This window comes from Jaculus jaculus, chromosome X (genome assembly GCF_020740685.1).
Source record: "Jaculus jaculus isolate mJacJac1 chromosome X, mJacJac1.mat.Y.cur, whole genome shotgun sequence".
Classification (NCBI taxonomy): Eukaryota; Metazoa; Chordata; class Mammalia; order Rodentia; family Dipodidae; genus Jaculus; species Jaculus jaculus.
In genome coordinates, this window is record NC_059125.1 from 96,778,411 (window position 1) to 96,791,854 (window position 13,444).

The following is a 13,444-nucleotide window of genomic DNA, read 5'->3' on the forward strand; positions in this document are numbered from 1 at the left end:
CGGTCGCCCCGCCCCGTGCCGCCCCACTCCGGGTGGCTGGCGGGAGGAGGGGGAGGCTGTGGAAGCGAGGGGCGGGGCTCTGGTCCTGTGCGAGGGAGGGGCGGGGCTCTGGTCCTGTGCGAGGGAGGGGCGGGGCTCTGGTCCTGGACGCGGGACTCACGTGACTGGACGACGCAGCCTGGCGCGCCTCAGGCTCCAGCGCCCCACCGCTGGAGTGTGGTGTCTCGCCGCCTCCGTCGCTCCCTCTCTGGCGGGGCACCTGCTGCTGCTGCTGCTGCCGGCGCAGAGGGCGCGCAGGCCGGGGGCGGTCGGGACCAGGCGGTGGCCGGCCGAAGAGGAGCCGGTGAGGGAGCCGCCGGGGGTTCCTAGTCGCGGGAGTGGAGCCGGACCCTCCCTCGGCGTCGGGCTGCGGGCGGTGGTGGCCGGCCCTAGGCCTGGCGGGCGGCCGCGGACCCCGCGGGAGGGCCGCTCGGGACGCCCAGACCCGGCCGTCTGGAGACACCTGCCTGCGCCGCTCGCGCCAGCTCGGCCCACACCCTGTCCCTCTCCCGTCCCCAGTCCGCGGGCTACAGAAGATGGTGGTGGGGAGGGGGCGGGACCCTGGCCCGGGCTGGAGGGAACCGCCTGGGGTGGGAATAGGGGTGGGGGTGGGGGTCGGACCGGAGGGAGGGAGGGAGGCGCGGAGCGGGGTTCGGCGCGGGCGCCTGGCTGCAGCCGTCCTTGCCCCCCCACCCCGTCCCAGCTGTCTGCAGGTCGCCTGGCCGACAGTCGCGGCGACGCACCTGGGGCGGAGAATCAGCTGGAGGAGGCAAGGATAGGCCCAGGTCGGTGCAGGGGCTCGGCTGCGGGGAGGGGGCGGGAAATGGAGGAAGAAAAGTGTGGAAAACCCAGTCTGACTTAATCCCCGCCCTAACTTTTATCTCCATTTTTTATCATCTTCTCCCCAGTTCTTGTACATACAGAGGCTTGGAGGTGATTTGCAGAGAACATGGTGGGCTTTGGGTAGTGAGGGTCTATACCACGCCTAGGCCTCTATTCACTGAGCTTATCTCTAAGCCCACCAAGAAAACAGTTCTGTTTCTTGTTTTCTAGGAGTAATGGAGTCCAAAGAAGAACAAGCAGTGAAACATCTCAATGTGAAAAATGCTGTAAAAGACAACGAAGGAGGGGAGATAGCCTCCATGCAAAATGAAGAAGAATCTCACCACTTGGGAGGGGTAGAAAGACAGAAACCTCAGGGAAATGTCGGGCTAGGACGAGTCAGACGACTTGTCCCTAATTTTCAATGGGCTATACTTAATAGCCGTGTTGAACACCATGAAGTAGGAGATAATGTAGGAAGGTTTGTAGGGCAGGTGGTGAAAATCAAGAGAAAGACTAGAGAGCCACAGATGAGGCCTTACATGTGCTTCCAAACACGAGAACCTGACAATCATCATGACTTTTGCCTCATGCCTTGAAACCTAAGGTTTTCCCTGAAACTCATGAAGTGACTGCTGATTTGCAAGCTTGTGTCTTAGTAATTTACTTTGGAAACTTTCTGTTTCCCTTAAGAGCTTCTGGGAGAAAAACTTTGTTGTTTCTTTCTAACAGTTACAGTCAGCGGGGCAGCTTTATCTACCTTAGAGAAAATACTCATCATTTGAACTTAATAAAGTGGTTTAAAACCAATACATATTCGTCATCTTCTGCCCCAGTCCTTATTTTTTTGTTAATAGTACCTGACCTGTCAGTTCCTTGAACTTGAAATCTCAGTTGTAATTGACAATTATTTTATTGTCCCTAAGTCATTAAGGAACAGTCATGCGTATAACTCAACATCTGACTTAAGAATATATGTGTTATGCTTTACAAAAAGTATGAGTCCAACATGTTTATAAAAAAAAATGTTGGGGGGAGGACTCTTGGCCCCTATCCTACACTTCCACAATGTGCGATTTCAGAATCTCTACTTTTAACATTAGTACAAGGGGAACAACAAGGGGTACCTTGCTAAGTCTGAGGTGCTCAAAGGTACTACTAAGGTGTATGTGTGCACACACAAGTGTTTTATGTACATGAATACATATATCAAGTGTAAACATAGGATGAATATCTGATAACTGGGCAAAATGCTAAAATGTGCAACATTTTAAAATAGACTGACTAGAGTATAGGAACAATGACAAATGTAGGTAGTCACTGCAAGACAAAATATGGCTGAGGAAAACATTCACATTCAGCTTGAGGGATAGTTCATTGCACCTGTTGGCAGTAATATATAGTATATCTCTTTTATCCTTAACCACCAATTTTTTAAATATTTATTTATTTGAGAGAGAGAGAGAGAAAGAAAGAATGGGCGCACCAAGGCCTTCAGCTACTGCAAACACACTCCAGATGCGTGTGCCCCCTTGTGCATCTGGCTAACGTGGGTCCTGGGGAATTGAGTCTCGAACCGGGGTCCTTAGGTTGAACAGGCAAGCGTGCTTAACTGCTAAGCCATCTCTCCAGCCCTTAACCACCAATTTTAGTCTGTCATCTTTTCTATGTAGATGAAAGCACTGGAATTCAGAGATGCTAAGAACCAGAACTAGCCCCTGCTGTATATCATAGGGTGGTTTTGGCCTGGGACAATTTGTGTAGGGACTTGGCTTTGTGGTGCAGAATATTTACCTTGTAGCTGATAAAAATCTGAGGAAGTTCAAAGAATTACAATAAGGCTGCTTTTCTGGGTTTATATCTCAGACACTAACGAATACAAAAAGTCTAAGACTCCTCGGTATTCTTTAAGGATTGCCACTCGTGAAAGCAGTTTTAGGGTCACAAAACAAAACCAATTAGAGACTAGTCCAGGGGTTAGGTGTGTAGCTCAGGGGTAAAGTGCTTGTCTAGTATGTGAAAGGCCCTAGGTTCAATCCCCCACATCACAAAAGTCCTCCATTAATGGTGTTAAATATTGTTTTGACAAACTCAGTTTTATGTACAGGAAATATCTTTAAAATGTTTCTAAGGGCTGGTAATGTAGTGGTACATGCGGCATTTACTTAGCATGCCTGAGGCTCTGACTTCACTCATCTGCACTGCAAAAACATTTCTAACTAGAACACAGAAAATTTTGTTTTTTTCATTACTACATATTTTGCAAAATAATGGGTTTTGTCATGATATTTTCATTCATGTACATAATGCACATTGATCTTACGTCTGCCTTGTGTTGGTCCCTTCTCAAATAACCCCCCTTCTAATTTCTTTTTTTTTTTTTTAATATTTGAGAGCAACAGGCAGAGAGACAGAGAGAATGGGCGCACCAGGGCCTCCAGCCACTGTAAAGGAACTCCAGCGTGTGCCCCCTTGTGCATCTAGCTAATGTGGGTTCTGGGGAATCAAGCCTCGAACTGGTGTCCTTACAGGCAAGCGCTTAACCACTAACCTGTCTCTCCAGCCCTCTTTTGGTTTCTGAAGCACTCAGTATTTAACCTAAGGCCTTATGCATGGTAAAATACGCCCTCTGCCTCCGAGCTGTATCTTGAGCCCTTTTTAACTTTTTTTTTTTTTTTTTTTTTTTTTTTGAGACAGGTATCACTAAACTGCTCATACGCATTGAATTCATTGTAGCCCAGGTAAGCTTTGAACCTAAGATACCTCTGCTTCAACCTCCCAAGTAGCCTAATTTCTTTTGATTTTTTTTTTAATGTTCTGACTCTAAATCTCTTGTCAGATAAATAGCTGGCAAAGATTTTAAGCCATTTTGTAGGCTGTCTCTTAATTTCATGCATTCCCCATTGTCAATTGTGATATTATTTCCTGGACTATAAGTGTCCTATTCAGAAAATCTTTGCCTATACCTATAGTGTGAGGTGTTTTCTCTGTTCTTTTCTCACAGTTTTAGTTTCAGATTTTATAGGAAAGTTAATTTGGTCTACACTTGATTTCACAAATAAGGAAACTGGGTAGGAAAATCATTTACATACACTTTCATAGCCAGTGTGGTAGTTTGATTCAGGTGTCCCCCATAAACTTCTATGTTCTGAATGCCAAGTCCCCAACTGGTGGCAATTTGGCAATTGGGACCTCTTGGAGACAGTGTATTTTTGGGGGTGGGCTTATGGGTGTTTTAACCAGGTTTCCCCTGCCAGCGTTTGGCACGTTGTCCACCTGATGGCAAAGAGGTAATGTCCACCCTCTGCTCATGCCATCATTTTCCCATGACATCATGGAGCTTCCCCTCAAGTCTGTAGGCCAAAAGCTCTTTCTTCCCACAAGCTGCTATTGGTCAGGTGTTTTCTGCCAGCAACGAGAATCTGACTGCAACAGCTAGTCAGTGAAATAGTTGTGACTAAAGCTTTGATCACAGTTCAGGGGGCTTGTCTTCTGACACAAGCTACTCCAGAAAGCATTGTTTGGAAATATTTCCAGCATGTACTGATTGCCAATCAGTGTGAATGAAGAAACATGTACAGATTGTAACAAAATCATTGTTTGTTTATATTCACATTGTTTAGTCATCAAAGTTGCTATATGATACACTGAGAAATGCATCTTGGTTTCATATCATTTTGGAGCTGTAATAATCTCTCATCAGTCAGAAGAAAAGATGATAGTCTGGTCAGAAAACACATGGTAGTAAAAGGTAAACTCAGACGGTTGATAAAAACAAGCTAACTGAATGCAGATTAAAACTACATTGAGATTCCATCTCACTCCTGTCAGATTGGCCACCATCATGAAAACAAATGATCATAAATGTTGGCAGAGATGTGGAAAAAGAGGAACCCTTCTACAGTGCTGGTGGGAATGCAATCTGGTCCAGCCATTGTGGAAATCAGTGTGGAGGTTCCTAAAACAGCTAAAGATTGATCTACCATATGACCCAGCTATAGCACTCCTAGGCATATATCCTAAGGACTCATCTCATTTCCTTAGAAGTACGTGCTCAACCATGTTTATTGCTGCACAATTTATAATAGCTGGGAAATGGAACCAGCCTAGATGTCCGTCAACTGATGAATGGATAATGAAGATGTGGCACATTTATACAATGGAGTTCTACTCAGCGGTAAAGAAAAATGAAGTTACGAAATTTGCAGAAAAATGGATGGACCTGGAAAGGATTATACTAAGTGAGGTAACCCAGGCCCAGAAAGCCAAGCACCACATGTTCTCTCTCATATGTGGATCCTAGCTGCAGATGATTGGGCTTCTGCATGAGAAGGAAAATATTTAGTAGCAGAGGCCAGTAAGTTAAAAGGAGATATAAAGGGAAGAGAAAGGAAGGGAGGAGGATACTTAATAGGTTGATATTGTATATATGTAAGTACAATGATTGAGATGGGGAGGTAATATGATGGAGAATGGAATTTCAAAGGGGAAAGTGTATGGGGGGGATTACCATGGGATTTTTTTATAATCACGGAAAATGTTAATAAAAATTTAAATTTTTTTTTAAAAAAAAGAACAAAGAGATTGCCTAGCAGTTAAAGCACTTACCTCCAAAGCCTAAGAACCCGGGTTTGATTCCTCAGTACCCATGTAATGTCAGATGCACGTAGTTCTGCATACATCTGGAGTTTGTTCACAGTGGCTGTAGTCCCTGGCATGCCCATTCTCTCAGTCTCCTCACATCAATCTTGGATCTCCTGTTAGATTTGTTTTTGGTGGGTTTTTTGTTGTTTGTTTGCTTGCTTTTGGTTTTTCAAGGTAGGGTCTCATTCTAGCCCAAGCTTACCTGGAATTCACTATGTAGTCTCAGGGTATCCTTGAACTCATGGTGATCCTCCCACCTCTGCCTCCCCAGTGCTGGGAATAAAGGCGTGTACCACCGTGCTCGGCTCAGCTTTGCTTTATATTGATAATTTTAATACATGTACATAATGTGTTTTGATTATAAGTTTTCTATTTCCTCCTCTTGTTCCTCCTCTCCTACCCTGCTTCTACTACTTCCCCTTCTTCTTTTTTTTGCAACTAGTTTTTTTTTTTAATTTTTTTGGTTTTTGGAGGTAGGGTCTCACTTTAGCTCAGGTTCACTTGGAATCCACTATGTAGTCTCAGGGTGGCAATCCTCGTACCTCTGCCTCCAGAGTGTTGGGATTAAAGGCGTGTGCCACCACATGCAGCACTAGTTCTTTATTTTATTTTTATTTTTTTTTTTGAGGCAGAGTCTTACTCTAGCCCAGGCTGACCTGGAATTCACTCTGTAGCTCCAGGCTAGCCTTGAACTGAACTGGTGATTCTTCTACCTCAACCTCCCAAGTGCTATGATTAACGTTGTGTGTCACTCCCCGATGTCCATCTTCTATTCTGAATTCTACTTTTTTCCCTCTTCCATCATCCATGATAAAATACTGATGGGCCAAATATTATGCAGGTCTTTTGTAGGTAACAACAGCAACCACTTTATGTCTAGAAGATAGCATTCCAAAGTACTCATCCTTATCCTCTGGCTCTTAAATTATTTCCACCCTTCTTTTGGGTAAGACTTGATGACTTTTCTCCTTTATCAGCCTGCATAGCACCTCCTACATTAAGACAGCTAGCCAGCAGGATTAAAGCAAGAATATTAGAAATTTTGTTTGGATGTTTTCAAGGGCCTTCCTGACCACCAGCTCACTGGGAGTTATTGCAACCTTGGCACTGTGTTTTTTCTTTAACAACATATGGCTTCTGAAAGCAACATTATCAACCTCTGCAGGATATTCCTGCCCAAACTATCTCTTTATTATTTTTATGTATATAAGCTAGCAAACAAGTGGGTTTCCCTGTGAATTTTTCATAAGTATGATTTTGGTTAACCCTCACCCTCCCTGCCTCCTCCTGTCTTCCAGCCCCTCTCCTTTAACACCACTTAAACTTTTCCACCCCCAGTATTCTGGCCAGCCTGAGACTACATGGTGACTTCCAGGTCAGCCTGGGCTAGAGTGAGACCCTACCTTGAAAAAAAAAAAAAGATTATCATTCATTTGTTGTGGTAAGCTTTTTGATTTAATTAGCGCGCGCACGTGCGTGCGTGCGTGCGTGCGTGCGTGTGTTAGGGTCTCGCAGCTTCAAACAGATGCCTGTCCAGCTTTACATGGTTGGCTGAGGAATAGAAACCAGGCTGGAAGACTTGGTAAGTAGGTACCATTACCACTGAGCAATCTCCCTAGCCCCCTTATTTTCTAATCTCATTCTGATAACCCTCTTTATTCTCCTCCAACATGCTAACATTTTACCATATTTATAAATTTGGAGGAAATAATTTTGTCTTCAGAGCAATGGGAACAATTTATCTCCCTTGAAAGGTACCTTCAAGTACTATAATTAATCTTCAAAGACATTGAATAGAAAAGCTAATTTAAATGAAATGAGAAGACCAAGTCAGAGTTGAAAGTAGGGGTACTAAGAGTTAGAATTTCATGTGACCATATCAGCTAGAAGTGATGTCCTCAAGTGCTACAAGATCAAAGATCACAGAGGGCTGAAGTGAGCAATATGTGGAATTAGGAAGAAGAGAAAGCCCAGAAAGGCAAAAGGGAGAAGCAAACTGATATGTGTGTGTAGCAGGCAGGTGACTACTCTTGTTCTGTTTTAGTGACATTAGTGTTTAGTTGTGTGTTCAGAAATCTTAGAAGTCTGGATAGAGCTATTTGCTGATGGGCTCAGAAGTATACCTTCTACTTCTTACACAGTAGCAGGGATTGTATTGGCTTCTTTTCTGCCTACCCTGATCACATGTAGTAAGAAATAACTTTGCCATCATTTCAAAAGAGTAACGTGAAAAAATGTATATTCAGCTGGGTATGAAGTCAGTGTGATCTGCTTCTGATCAAGAGCTATATTCTGAATAGTATGACAACACATAAGCTATATCTACTTTTGAATTTAATTTAAACCCAACACCAACACAGGATATACTTTTTAGTTTGGAAAGATAATCACATAGTTCAGTCATATACCAACATATATCTTCATTACTTCCTTTCCATTGTTCCCTTCCTTTTCTCAACAATTCAGATATGACAGCATTAAATGGAGAAAGTCAAGGTAGAGGATAGGGGAATGTATTCCTGGACAGGTGAGGAATGCGTCAATGTTGGGAGACTGGCTCATTGTCAGGAATCAGAGCCTAAGAGTTGTGAGGAGCACATTCTAGGTAAGGAACAGCCAATTGAGTGAAAATGAAATTCCAGCCATTTAAAGAAAGTGTCCACATGGAGACAGTATGTGGAAAATTGGAGCAGGATTTCAGAGTCTGTGAAAGTTAAGAAGCTTATGCATGGAAGCCAAGTATGATTGTATATACCTGTAAACCTCATACTCCAGAGTGGGAGGCAGGGAAAATGAGAGATCCAGGCCATCCTGGGCTACAAAGTGAGATTTTGCCTCAAAACAAACCAGCAAAGCAAAGCAAATAAAAACAAAGTGTATGCATGGAGAGGGCCACTGTAATGGAAGGCAGAGCATCTGTGTGGAAAGAGTGTGACAAAGAGAGCTGGAGAGATGTCTCAACAGTTAAGGCATTTGCCTGCAGAGTGTAACAACCCAAGTTAAATTCCCCAATACTCATGTTAAGCCAGATGCACAAATTGGCACATCTGGAGTCTCTTTGCGGTGGCTGGAGGCCCTGGCATGCCCATTCTCTCTGTGCCTATTCTATTGCTTTCTGCTTGTAAATAAATTTTCAAAAAATTAAGAAGAGTGTGACAAAGAGGCAAACCTGGAGCACATGTCTCACTCAGGGCTGGTTGCAAAGGTGGGATGGAAATCAGGGACTATAATCTTCAGTTAGAAAGATGGCAATTGGGGCTTCTAAACAGGTAATGGGGAACCATGGCATATGAGAGATTGTTTACTATTTGTAATCTGATGTAGTATGGTTGTCACTGCCATAGAAAGGAGGGCCAAATATGGAAAGGGAGAAAATTAGAATGAACTCTATGATGTTGGATTGGAGTGAGTTATTGTGTTTTGTATATTTATGCATATAAAAATAGACATTGTGTGGGTGGAGCTCGTATAAACACAAAATTCATTTGTGTTACATATACCTAGCCAGAAGGTAATTTAATACAGTATTTTTAACATCTTTGAAATTTTATATGAAAGTTTGTGTACATTGAAACATCAGACCTGAGATGCCATATCAGTGCTAAAAAAAAACAAAGTTGGATGGTTTAGAGCATTTGGCAATTGGAATTTACAGATTTAAGTTGTCCAGCCTGTATCAGTATATAAATATTGCCTAGTCTTTTCCACCAGTAGGGTGAAAGTACCCTAACAGCAACAGACAAATTTAGTGTGCATATCTTGACTTCTAAACACCATTATTTTCCTTGGGGAAAATGTTTGATTGTGTGGGTGACAAGAAGAGAACATAATGAACCTGGACTATCTCACTGTTCCAAAGACAAAGTTCTAAAACAATGCTGGCAGTGTACCAGAAGGACAAGAAAGCAAGCCTGAAGAGACACCTACACACTAAATAGGGAATGGTGTAAGTGTCAAATTACCCAATCATATAAGATTGCATAGCCATTGAACTAGAAAATGAAAGTATCAGTAAGTATCTATATAAAAGAACACATGCACAGTATTTTAATTGCTTCAAAATAGTTAATTTTAAAGGAGAATTCTAGAATGATGTAGAAGTCACCACCTTAAACAAAAGGCCAAAAAGGTTATGATAAGTAATAGGAAAGATTTTGAGTTACTTGATAGTGGCATCATTTCTAAGACAATCATATCCATGATGCCTAATCTGAGTATATTCAAGAAGAAAGATCAGGCAAATCCAAATTGAAAGAGACATTATAGAAAATAACTGAACTATAAGGCTATGAAAGTAAAAGAACTATTGAGGCAAGATTCTATACTGAAGAATAAAAGAGATGTCACTAGTAAAAGCAACAGGATGTTGTGCATGGTGGGACACATTTTTAACCCCAGTATGCAGGAGGCAGAAGTAAGAAGACCACTGTAGGTTTGAGGCCACCCTAGAAGTACAGAGTGAGTTCCAAGTCATCCTTGGCTAGAGTGACACCCTACCTCAAAAACAACAACAAAAAGAGAACAGGTGATTCTGAACTCAATCCTATATAACACAGGACATAATTAGAATAACTGCTGAAATTTATTGTCATCTGATATGGTGGTTTGATTCAGGTGAACCCCATATATTTAGGTGTTCAGAATGCTAGGTCCCCAGCTGATGGCAATGTGAGAATTAAAGCCTCCTGGAGGCAGTGTATTGTTGGGGGGCAGGCTTATGGGTGTTATAGCCAGTTTCCCTTTGCCAGTGTTTGGCATACTTTCCTGTAGCTGTTGTCCACCTTATGTTGGCCAGGGGCTGAGGTCCACCCTCTGCTCATGCCATCATTTTCCCATGCCATCATGGAGCTTCCCTTCGAGTCTGTAAGCCAAAATAAACTCTTTTTTTTTTTCCCCAGAAGCTGCTCTTGGTCAGGTGATTTCTGTCAGCACTATGAACCTCTATGCAACATCGGGGTTCCTTCCTCCCTCCCTCCCTTCCTCCCTCCCTTCCCCCCTCCCTTCCTCCCTCCCTTCCTTCCTCCCTTCCACCCTCCCTCCCTCTCTCTCTCTCTCATTCTTTCTTCTTGAAATCGTTTCTCACATAGCACAGACTGCCTGCAACTCACTATATAGCTGAGGATGGACTTGAACCTCTGATCCTCCAGCTTCCACCTTCTGACTGCTGGGATAATAGGTTTGTGTGCCACCATGTTCAGCTCGTAATGTTAATTTTCTGACTTAAATAATTATGTTATGTAGTAAAATATCTGTATTTGGAAGTTTCAATCACTAAAGGTATTTGAGATTATATACATTATCACAGACTTAAAGGTTTAAAACAACTGTTTACTCGTTCATAGTTCAGTAGACCACTATTTTGGGTGGTATTGACTGGCTTGTCAATTAGCAGTCCTGGGCTTTTATCTTAAGGATTGGAAGAAGAATCCCTTTCCCTCATTCAGGTTTTTTTTTTGGGGGGGGGCACAGTATTTTTTTTTTTTTATGAGAGAGAGAGAATGGGTGCACCAGGGCCTTCAGCCACTGAAAAGGAACTCCAGATACTTGCGCCCCCTTGTGTGCATGTGAAACAGTGTGTGCTTGCATCACTATTTGTCTGGCTTACTGGGACCTGGACATTTGAATATGAGTTCTTAAGTTTTGCAGGCAAGCCCCTTAACCACTAAGCAATCTCTCCAGTCCACAATCTAACTTTTTATATTTAAAGGACTGAAGTCCTTATTTGTTCTCTGGCCTTTGACAGGAAGTTGCTCTTACCTGTGCTGAGTTTCTGTCTGATTCTTACATGTGGCTGCCTCCATCTTCAAGGCCCAAAATTGTGATGCATTCAAGTCTTCTACTTCAAAATTTTCTGGCTTCTCTTTCTACCATATAACAGATAAAGATTTGTCATTTTAAAGAGCTCATGTGATTAGATAAGTCTACCCAAATACATCCCTTTTTTTGCTATGTGATTTAAATAATTACAAGAATAACACCAGAATGTGAAAGTGAATGTGAAAGCATAGGAGCACTCTTAAATTCTACTTTCTATATGGTAGATGGGGCATCAACCAACAGCATACTCTTAAAAAATTAGGGGAGAGCCGGGTGTGGTGGTGCATGCCTTTAATCCCAGCACTTGGGAGGCAGAGGTAGGAGGATCACTGAAAGTTTGAGGCCACCCTGAGACTACATATTTAAATCCAAGCCAGCCTGGACCAGTGTGAGACCCTACCTAGAAAAAAAAAAAAACAGGGCTGGAGAGATGGCTTAGCGGTTAAACGCTTGCCTGCGAAGCCTAAGGACCCCGGTTCAAGGCTCGGTTCCCCAGGTCCCACGTTAGCCAGATGCACAAGGGGGCGCATGCGTTCGTTTGCAGAGGCTGGAAGCCCTGGCGTGCCCATTCTCTCTCTCTCCCTCTATCTGTCCTTCTCTCTGTGTCTGTCACTCTCAAATAAATAAATTAAAAAATTTAAAAAAAAAGAAAAACCAAAAACAAACAACAAAAAAAGGGGGGGGGGAATTTTCCATTGTTTCCTTATACTTTCTTCAAGTTTGCCATTTTCCTCAAAATAAGCAAGGACACATAGAAGTTTATATAGTGGACTGGAGATGGCTTTGTGGTTAAGACATTTGCTAGCAAAGCCAAAGGACCTAGGTTCAATTCCCCAGGATCCATGTAAGCCAGATGTGCAAAGTGGTGCATGTGCCTGGAATTCATTTGCAGCAGCTGAAGGCCCTGGCATGCCCATTCTCTCTTTACCTGCCTCGCTCTCACTCTTCTCTGATTCTTTCCTCTCTTTCTCTCATAAATAAATAAAAACTTAAATTTTAAAATAAATTCATATAGTGTACCCATGCAAAGCCAGTTGCACAGAGTGGCACATGCATCTGGAGTTCATTTTCAGTGGCTGGAGTTGCTCTCTCTCATAAACAAACAAATAAATAAAATATTTGAAAAAACTTATGGAAATTTTTGAACTGAAAAATGCAACAACTGATCTTTAAAACGGACATGGAGTCAGTGGAAGTATAGAGATTGTAGAGGACAGAGACAGAAGATAAATCAATAATTATTGTCCAATTTCTACAACACTAGACATAAAATAATCTAAAGAGAACTATAACTTTAAAAATTGAATTCACAGTCACAAACTATAGAGATACAAAATTCTATCTCCAGATGGTTTCATTGTCAAATTTTACCAAACATTTGAAGATGAAATGGTAACAGTTCTACAGTCTTTTATAGAAAATAGAAAAGGTGGCAGGAAAATAGTTATCTCCTAAAGATTTGTATCTAATCCCTCTATCTTATGAATATTTTGTGCATGCAAAAGAGACTTTGTGTTATTCTGATTGAGAGTTTAAATCTTGAGATGAGGTGATTTTGTTAGATTATCAAGTCTGCCAAATCTAATTCAGGATAGTCGAGAACATTTCCTAAATTTGGAGATGAGATGAAAGGAAGAAGGGATTTTCAAATTTGGAGAAGGCCATAATCAACCATTTCTGGCTTAGAAAATGGGAAAATAGGAGGCTGGAGAGATTGCTAAGCAGTTAAAGAATTATGACAAAAATCTAATGAGTAAGCAATAGATTTAATTCTAGTATCTTTCAGAAAGGAATTCAGTTTTTCCAGTAACTCGGCTTTGCCTGATGGGATCAATGTTAGATTTCTGACCTAAATAACACAATAATAATATTTGTATTATTCTTGTCTAAGATGTTTAATTTGAGGTGATTTCTTATGACAGCAATAAAAATGTAATCCAGTAGAGGAGGAAATATTTCCCAACTGATTTTACATTACTCTGATGACTAAATCAGACATATGAAACAGAAGATCTAGGCAGATTATCTTTCATAGTATCAGATTGAATCTCTCAATACATAAAAGAATGACTTACTGCATTCAAGTTGAGTTTATCCCAGGAATAAAAGGCTTGATCATATA

General features: G+C 42.0%; 1 protein-coding gene across 2 annotated transcripts; it reads left to right on the plus strand.

The window, feature by feature from the left end:
• Positions 1-208: 208 nt before the first annotated feature.
• On the plus strand, positions 209-1,684 carry Bex4 (brain expressed X-linked 4). 2 transcript variants are annotated; one of them, XM_045140792.1, is made up of 3 exons: positions 209-343; positions 743-824; positions 1,093-1,684. In XM_045140792.1, exon 3 carries the CDS (start codon positions 1,098-1,100, stop codon positions 1,458-1,460), a length of 363 nt encoding a protein of 120 aa, XP_044996727.1. In that variant the 5' UTR covers positions 209-343; positions 743-824; positions 1,093-1,097; the 3' UTR covers positions 1,461-1,684. The 2 variants fall into 2 exon arrangements, with proteins under 2 accessions (XP_044996727.1, XP_004659241.1); XM_004659184.2 differs by lacking the exon at positions 743-824 and having other exon boundaries at positions 210-343.
• Positions 1,685-13,444: the final 11,760 nt, after the last annotated feature.

Coding starts and splice junctions, on each gene's coding strand:
- Bex4 (XM_045140792.1), top strand. CDS start 1,098: ATGGAGTCCAAAGAAGAACAAGCAGTGAAACATCTCAATGTGAAAAAT.